Source organism: Astyanax mexicanus, chromosome 14 (assembly GCF_023375975.1).
Source record: "Astyanax mexicanus isolate ESR-SI-001 chromosome 14, AstMex3_surface, whole genome shotgun sequence".
In the NCBI taxonomy this organism is placed as follows: Eukaryota; Metazoa; Chordata; class Actinopteri; order Characiformes; family Acestrorhamphidae; genus Astyanax; species Astyanax mexicanus.
This window is the reverse complement of record NC_064421.1, coordinates 29,076,977-29,086,329: the sequence shown is the minus strand read 5'-3', so window position 1 is coordinate 29,086,329 and position 9,353 is coordinate 29,076,977. Positions and strand designations below refer to the sequence as shown.

Here is a 9,353-nt window from a genome sequence, read left to right as displayed (position 1 = left end):
GTAGGTTAGTGTTCACTAACTAGTATAATTTAAGCATGGATATTTAGCACACCCCGCTAACATGAGCATCTTAATAGAGTTAAACACTTACTTAAAAATATAACATTAAACATAACGTCTGTATGAAATTTAATTGGAAAAGTACCTGCTGATGCTGCTGTGAGCTGAACCCCGTTCGCTCCGCCATGTTTGGAAGAGCGCTTGAAGCTGGCGGGGTGGGCGTGGTCTGTCTCAGACGAGGGTTCAGGGTAGGTGACCAATAGAGATTAAAGGGGAACGCCTTCTTCTAAGCCCCGCCCACCCGTGAAAAGTGTGCCAAAAATCAGAACCAAAAAAATGAAGCAGAAGCAAAGGAGAGATTCCAGAAGCAAAAGTCTTTAGCAGCAAAATCCACAAAAATCCACAGAAAATCCAAAAAAATCCAAAAATGAAAGCAAAGACTGGCAAAATCCAAACTAAAATAATTTTCAAATAAGTGCAAAGAATAATAAAATAACCAAGTATATTTAAATATATATATTTGATATATATTTTTTCTCTTTTGAATTTGCAACATACATGTTTTACTTTTGATTCTTAAAATTTTGATTGTGGATTTTATTTTTTTACGTAAAACTTTTGGCACAAAATTCACTCCATAATTACTTTAAATCAAAAGGAAACACAAGAATACACTGTGACTGATCTTTTATTACAGTACAAAACCCAAACAGAAAAAGTGACTGTGCAGCAAAATAATAATTCAGAAATCCCCCTCCACCGTAAGGTATCAGCGTTTACATCATCTCTACCAGTACAGATCACATAGTGCAGTCCAGCATGATCAAATATGAGGCATGCAGTTAATATAATATTATAATAATAATAATTTACTTTAACAGTCTGTACACACTATTTACTGGTGCTAATCAACTTCGATTACAAAATTATTTGTTATTTTATTATTCAATTATTAGATTATAATCCATCTGTAACAGCACCAAACTAAACACACTGCAGAGAGAATCACTGCAGACTAATCAATTGATTAATCAACTACCAAAATAATTATCAGCTGCCGTCCTGTTATCTAGATGAAAATATGCAAAACCAAATTCAATTCATTACTTTTATATTTGAACACAGCAAGTCACCAAAATATATTTACAGTGATAAATAAATAAAAACAAGAAAATAAAAAATAAATACCGTAACAGAGAAAACAAGGCAACCCATCATATAACGCCCACAAAATGCTTCAAAACTGAAGTAATGCATGTTATTTTAAAGACAGACTGTAAATTATTTATATATGTAGATTACTACATACACACTGTAAAAATAGAAATGATGCTTACACTGCACATGAACAGAAAAGACAATTCCTTTATATAGTGTCTTACTTTATATTCATATAAAAATATGTTCTGAATGTTCATGCAGTATATGTACACATGTGTAACAGACTTATTGTACATTGTTGAAATTGGAATTGTGTCACATCCCAACGTTCTGGACTTTCTTTATTAGTGAGAAACTGACTCTAACTAAAGCTGCCCCAATCAGATCACTTAATTCCTGGTGTTAAATTAACAGATCTGTGTGTTTTGTATGCAGCAATCTCATTAGTTCTTTAGCTTCTCCACATCCTGCAGCTTCATCATACTTTGTATTATACGTATTATATGTATATATGTAAATAAACTTTTATTTTCATCTCTTTCTTAGTTTAAGAACTGAAATTATAGAAATCCACGCTGATATAGTACATGAAAAACAGCACAATCAATGATAACATGATATCATGATATTTTTTCTGTGTAAACAAATGTCATAAATCAGACTTTGAATCAGGCTTAAAATTATGATTTTAACACAGTGTAGTGTAAAGTATAATCACACGTAAACATAACAATACATTACTCTTGGCACCGTAACCCAGTAAAATAACCCAGTGTATAATAAAAGCAGAATAAATTAATAAACGGTTATAAGATGTATAAATTATTCAGCACTGTAAACATGTTACATATGGTGCTGTGACAATAAAGCTTATTCGGGTATAAAAACAATATTTTAGTGTTTTCAAGCAGACTGAAATATCTACAATGTTTATTCTGTAGATAATCATGACTTCCACACCAAATAGATACATATTTAAATAATAGCCTAAATATCTTTATATATACACTCATGGCCAAAAACAGCCACACCCAGAAGGACATTTTAGAATTGTATGCTCTTAAGAAATATTTATTGAGCTACACATACAGAAGTATAACGCCAGACGTCTCAGAATGAAGTTGCAGAGGTTCCAAATGTTCCTCCTGTGATAATCTATTCCATGCCGCTCCAATATTCTCACACAGTTCTTGCAGATTGTGAGGTAGGGGTGGAGTGTTGATAAAGCCTCCAATAGAAACGCATCCCACCCATTTTCTATAATTATGGATAGGTCTGGAGATGCAGCTCGACATGAATAGTATCTGCAGTGTCTTCAAGACTTAAAGCTCTTAATACGACAGCAGCAGTGTGTGGACGAGTATTGTCCTGTTGGAAAAGAGCACCGGTTGCAGGACCTCATTAATGTAAAGTTGGGCTTTTAAAAATGTGGTATTGTACCAAAGTTCACCCCACACAATGACACCAGACCTTTTGTGTGGGCTGGCGTACAGTTGTTGTAATGGTCTGTGTGCATGTAAGTCCTATGCTGTGCAGCTGTCTGCCAACGGTGCTGGCACAAACAGGATGAACCATGGAGGTCTTCACTTCTTGCTGAATGTCTGTAATCCTACAGTTGGATCACTCGGCACATGTCATGCACACGGCCAGTTCTAGCTCTCTGGGGTTGGTGTGGATCTCGCTGATCCTCCCTGATGTTGCTGCTGCACCTATTTTGGGGTTCTGTGTCTAAAGGCCAACTTATACCTCTGTCATATGTCGTAGCGCATCTCTCTGGTAATGTAACCACGAGTCACGTGACGTAGAGAGCTCGCAGGGGCTTTTTAAAAATTTGCCTTTACCACATTCTGTGGTAAATAAATAAGTCCAGAACAAATAAATATGTTCAACAACTCCAAATCAAGTCTGCTCGCGTTCTCTGCTGCTGTGCGGTCAGTTCATTAGCTTAAAGCTAGCATTGTTCTAATTACGACTCTTAAATGATCTTGAAATTTGAGGATCCAGTGATGTTTAGGTAAACAAAACCCCAAACATGGGTATAAACAACATGCTGCCGACTACAAAATGACGACATGACTGCAGTGGTCTATATGCCAATAAGACCAACCCTTTGACCTATGACCCCTCTGGAAGTCTTCCAGCTGTTGGAAATGCTTTAGAAATCTTCTCTGAGGACTACACGGCACTAGCACTTGCAACGGAGCCCACCTACATAGATACAGAAATAAGCCCCGCCCTGCTTAGGTCACATGCACTGCCGAGCGTGAAACTTTAATGAGCCACATTGTCTCACAATGTCAAGCCCACACATGAAATTTTATTCCTTTATGCTGATTCCTTCTGGGTGCAGATGTTTTTAACGGTGAGTCAAGTTTAGAATATTTTATGTTTATAAAATATTTTATAAAGATTACAGCAGTGATCCATTTATAGCAAATGTAACCAGGTAGAACTCCATGGACTACAAGTAGAGCTGATAAATGTACACTATGTTCTTTACATTCTTCTGTGTGCGTGTATTTTACAGCGTACTCCACAGAACACCAGTAACGGTAATTTACACTTTTATACAGAACTTTAATAAACCTACGTTCTCTTGGTCTGAGAGGTGAGAGTGAGAGACTGTGGGGGTTCCCCCTGTGTTCGAGTCTGTAGAGAGTTGTTGCTCCTCGTGTATACAAGGTTTCTGCGTTAACTCCTACTTGATGTTTTTGAGCAGAGAGGTGCGAGCGTTCACCACAGCTTTAAAAGCGTCTTCGCTGCCTGGAGCCACGCACTTATCCGGGTGCAGCAGAACAGCCAACTTCCTGTATGCCTTGTTGACTTCCTCCCTACGAGTGAAAACACAAATCATAAATAAATCATACAATAAATAATAATAAAAAGTGTCACGTGAGAGTATTTAACAGCCAATGAAGCCTGTAGGGATGTAAGAAATTGCACTGATTGGTGGCACTTATAAAAGAGGTGGAGCTTGACTTCACAGGTTTGGGAGGAGGAAGGAGTTTTATCCTCCAACAAAATTGGATTTACGGGGGCTCTGAGTGGCTCTCCAGCGGCAGTGCTACAATGATCAGGTGATCGCGGGTTCAAATCCCATTCATGTAGCTTGCCATCAGCTGCCGGAACCTACCCGGCAATGCTGCATCAGCAGCAGTTCAAAAAGAGGCAGTAGCTGACTTTACATGTGGAGGAGGCATGTGCTGGTCTTCACACCTCCTGGTGTTGGGGCATTACTAGTGATGGGGGAGTCCTAATGAGTGGGCTGGGTAATTGGCCTTATAAATTGGGGAGGAAATTGTGAAGAAAAAAAAAATGGATTTATATTCTCCATCAGGACTTTTCATTATAGAACAGAGCTTTCCAAAACACACAGCAGGTTAATGTAGGAAAGTAAGAAATGGAACCAGCGAAAAATTTCGACAGTACCATCTTCAGGCTGGTGTTAAATAAAAAATAAAAGCAGAATTAAAGGAGAAGGTTTACAGGGATAATGACTCTTACCTGGTGGCTCCTGGTTTGACCCCCAGCATGTCCCAGCTGTCTTTGCTGTTGCGGATGCGGCGGATGGTGTCGGCCTGCTCCTTGGTGAAGCCTATGCTGACCTCCGGGGGAGGCTTCTTCCCCCCGTTCTCACACATGTCCGTTATGGAGGAGAAGAAAGCCTGGAGAACAAAGATAAATTATTATACATGGGGAGCTATCTGCTCCCATTGCCGCGTGTAAGGTCACGTTATTGGTTCATTTTGTTACATGACACTTCCACTTATACTGTTACTTTCTATCAGTATATCCTAATAAAGCGCACTGTGACAAGACTGGAGTGAAGATACTGGAATGTGTGTGAAACCTGAACCTTTCACAATCTGCGCTCCATTTATAATGAAACTGGAATCACATTTTGTGGAAGAATTATATAATCAGCTATACGGACATTGGTTGCTAATTCTGTCACTGTATTTTTTTTAGGAAATTGTCAGTTTTGCAATGATGCCAAACCAAACCTTCTACAATAATCTGCTATTACAGACTTTATGATATTTGTTGTTGCTGCAGTATTGGCACAATTCTTAAAGTGCATTATTAATCGTGTGTTGAGGTGAAATGTAAACACTTTGCCAAAACCGGGATTGTGTTAAAGGATGCTGGACTATTACAAAAAATTGTAAAAGAAAATCTCAGAAAACAAAGCAGTAATGATAAGATCCTCCCCCAAACAAAAATTATAGAACACAAACCTGAAACATCTCACTGATACCCTCTCCACTCTGAGCAGACGTCTCAAAATAATGGAAACCTCTGCTTTCTGCCCACAGCCGGCCTTCACTCTCGTCCACCACACGCCTTTTAGTCAGATCCACCTGCAGGAACGAGAGACTGAATCAGATTAAAAGAGCTAAAACCTTATTTATTAATTCAACTTTCTTTAATGTTAATCCCCATCCACTACACACCAGTATATTAAATGTGCCAGATTTGGTCAAATCCAGATACTGACTGATCAGCGTTTTTGGGACTGACTGCCGCTACTGATTAGGGGCAGGGCCAGAAGCCACATAAAAATTCCTAATTGTAGCTTTATCTGTTTGACTGCTGCAGCTGAATGTTTAGTGGTGGTTAAATATGATTATTCTGCAGCATTTGCTGGTTTGTTTGGTTAGTGGTGTTTGTTAGCTCTGCAATGTTGCTGTGCTAATAGCTACTGTATAAGGCTCTTCTCTCCTCCAGATTTTGTCTTTTTTCTTGCAATTGAGATGTAATTAAATGTTAATTAGTGAAATTAAAATGTTATTAAGCTTCAAATCCAAATACCACACCTGGAATCAGCTCCTTTTATAAAGGCTTTGTAATTCCTAAACTCTTTATAAGAAATTTGTGTTCAACCGCTTAAGTTAAACCTGAAAGTCTACATTTTAATATCATCTAAACTGATTCATTAGTAATGTATTGTTATTCCATGAGTTCACAATAGACTCAGCTGCACTTGCGCACTGAGAATGCCGATGCCGCGCTCACACTGGCAGTAACAAACCCCTTGTGTTGTAAGTTGTGAGTGTGTTCGTGACTGCTTGTGCTTTCTTCCGGTGTGGCTGGTTAGCACGGACGGTAATCCAGCAAACTAGAAAGCAAAAACTTTATTTATTTTTTATTTTTTACTGCATTGTATTGGTTCGGGATTCAGTATCTGACGCATCCCTATTTCATACACATTAAGTAACACAAAGTTCAGAATCATTAGAATCATTCAGAAATGTTTGGAAATAAGAAACTGACCTTGTTTGCACACACAACAAAGATGATACTCTCCATGTTGGCCTGAGAGCCCATCTCCTGCTTCATCTCGGTGAGCCAGCTGTCCAGCGCGTCAAAGCTCTCCCTCAGACCCACATCGTACACCAGGATCACGCCCTGAGAGTCCTTATAGAACTCGTTACGCACCTACAACACAGCATCATCACTGCACTCAGCAACCCTACTGATCCCTGAACTAACCCGAGTTCAGTGCTCAACACTGCACTGAACACTAAACTACTGGGGTTAAGAAAATATCTAGATCAAATCACACCGCACCATATTGTTTTCAATACTGTATCAATTTCCAAAATTATAGTACTGATTTTTTTATTATTAGAATAGATGTAAAGATTGGTGTCAAAAGGGAGTCATTGTTGTGTTTAAGACCCAACCACTAGATAGCAGTGCTGTACACTGTTATTAGATTCAACTGTTCTAATTGGATAAAAAGTGTTTCTTGTATTTTGAGTGTTATTCATACTGACAGTTTTCAAAACAAACAAAAAAAAAAAATCAAGATATATCACCTTGTTCGCAGCATTCCAATATCGATATATTAATATTGAACTGTAACTCCTGTATAGTGATGCATACATATGAAGTAAAATATGTTTCTACCTAAAACAGTTCTTTATATATAGCTTATTGAACACGTAAATCAGTACCTCATAGAAGAAAGGATGCCCCGCCATGTCAAAAATGTTGACTTTTATTTCCCTGTCCCGAACTTGAACCCTGGAGTGAAAAGACAAACCAATCAGCTGAAGAAGAAACCTATATTTTTAATTTCCATAAAATACAAATGATTCGAACAAGTAAATACTGTTGTTTTTAATGCCTAATCATTAAATCACATACTCTGTACAAGTTAATTGAACAAAAACATAATAGACCATTTTAACAATCATTTTTCCCACAGTGACAAGTAAGTCTTCAAACTGGGAACAGGAAATCTGAAGAAAAAACATTATTCTCAAATATCAGGATTTACACATACGTTTCACACAAACTGACCAAGGAACACAATAAAAACAATATTACTTACTTGGTCACTCCATAATCGATCCCAATTGTTGCCAGATATTTGGGTACAAATCGTTTCTCGCAGTACCTCTTGATGATGCAACTCTTCAAAAACAAAACAGAACAGAGCTTCTGTCATTATTTAACCCTATATTTTAGAACAGATATAATTTAATTTAATTATTCATAGGTGTGTAATGAATAATAATAAATATATAATGGACAACAAAATATTTCTTTTTATTTAATATTGTTTTTCCCATTCCATTATATTTTAATTTTATTAGTTAAAATAAAACGTTATAGTAATAATTAAATGTAATGATCACCAAACTTTAACATCATTATCAAAGCTACTGAACCCAGACTATCCACTCACAGAGAACCACACACAGATCACAGTCAGGAAGGTCCTAACCATCTACAGACTGACCCCTGACCCTGCATTCCATCCCACCTGCCCTGGGCACCCAGAGGATCCAGACTGTGATTAAATCAGTGTGGTGATCAGTATTTCTCCTGAGTTCCTACACCACAGCCCGTCACAACCACTCTCAGTAACTAACAATCATTATTAATCCCGATCACTGTCTTTCTACTTGTTTTCTTTATCTTATTTCACTGATCTGTGTGGTTATAGTTGCTGACATTGTTATTTTATATTAATATTATGATAATGTAATGTAAGAGAGATAGAGTAAATGCAGTGAGTTTAGGTGAATTAATAAGGGTGTTATTAATAAGTGCAGGAGAAATCAGTGAATCAGGGGACTGGTGTTGGCTAGGCTAAGCAAAGCTAGGCAGCATTAGCTGCTAACCGGCTGTTTAATCACCCACCTTCCCGACCTCCGCGTTTCCAAGGCTGATCACCTTCACCCGCAGAGATTTCTTACTCTCTCGCCGTTTCTGCACGTTCGTGTCCATTATAATAACCGGGGAAACTGCCAAAACCCGCTCCCTAGTCCTGACAACCGGCTACCAAACACAGCTTAGCTTAGCTGGGTATATGAGCCGGGCTAGCTGGAGTTAGCTGGGAACAGTACAGGCCAATGGGAGCTAAAGCTAAAGCACCAGCAGGCATCCCGTTAAAGCGGCTCTCCTCTCTAAACCCTCATAAATACTGAGCGCTGCGGGTTCGCGGCGCCGCTGCAGAGCTCCATAATATTATAAACTTCATAAACTAATGTTATATTCTCCACACCGAGCTGAGACACCGCGCCCCCCCCCGGTTTATTAGCGGAGGAGTGAAGCGCTGCGGCCGCTAGAGGGAGCCGCCAGTCCTCAGACATGAAAATACGATCTGTTTGGTTATAAACACTCCGTGAGTTAAACTAGTTCCATTGCTGTTTGAATTGTAAATACTGCATCCTTGCCAGGTTACCTGCATGTTGCGGAGTAATACATGGAGAGCTTTGGTTACAGTGCATTACAGGCTGATAAGGACACTCACAGAACGCCTCTCAGCCAATCACATTGCGGGGTTGGAACTAATAACCATAATTGCGCTACACTGTTGCGCAGCAATGTGCAAACACATTATAATCTGATTCATGCATATACATTTTTTAGCAACCACCTAGCAACATCGTAGCAACCACCTAGCACCTATTTAGCAACGCCATAGCAATAATATAGCAACCACCACAGAAACCATAGTAATACCATAGCAACCACCTAACAACACTTTAGCAACCACCTAGACACAACATAGCAACCAACGAATATACCATAGCAACACCTAAGCAACCACCACAGACACTACAGCAACACCATTGTATCCACCTAGCAACCACCACGGATACCTTAGCAACCATCTAGCAACACCTTACCAACCACCTAGCAACCGCTTAGCAACCACTACAGACACCATAGCA

At 38.8% G+C, this 9,353-nt stretch overlaps 1 protein-coding gene across 1 annotated transcript; it reads right to left on the bottom strand.

The window, feature by feature from the left end:
• Positions 1–672: 672 nt before the first annotated feature.
• dnajc27 (DnaJ (Hsp40) homolog, subfamily C, member 27) lies at positions 673–8,820 on the bottom strand. The gene is made up of 7 exons (XM_007244676.4): positions 8,317–8,820; positions 7,502–7,584; positions 7,122–7,191; positions 6,436–6,600; positions 5,400–5,522; positions 4,666–4,826; positions 673–3,992 (listed from the first exon to the last, which is right to left on the bottom strand). The coding sequence occupies exons 1-7, from the start codon at positions 8,401–8,403 to the stop codon at positions 3,860–3,862; spliced, it is 822 nt and encodes a 273-aa protein (XP_007244738.1). The 5' UTR covers positions 8,404–8,820; the 3' UTR covers positions 673–3,859.
• Between the last annotated feature and the right edge of the window lie 533 nt (positions 8,821–9,353).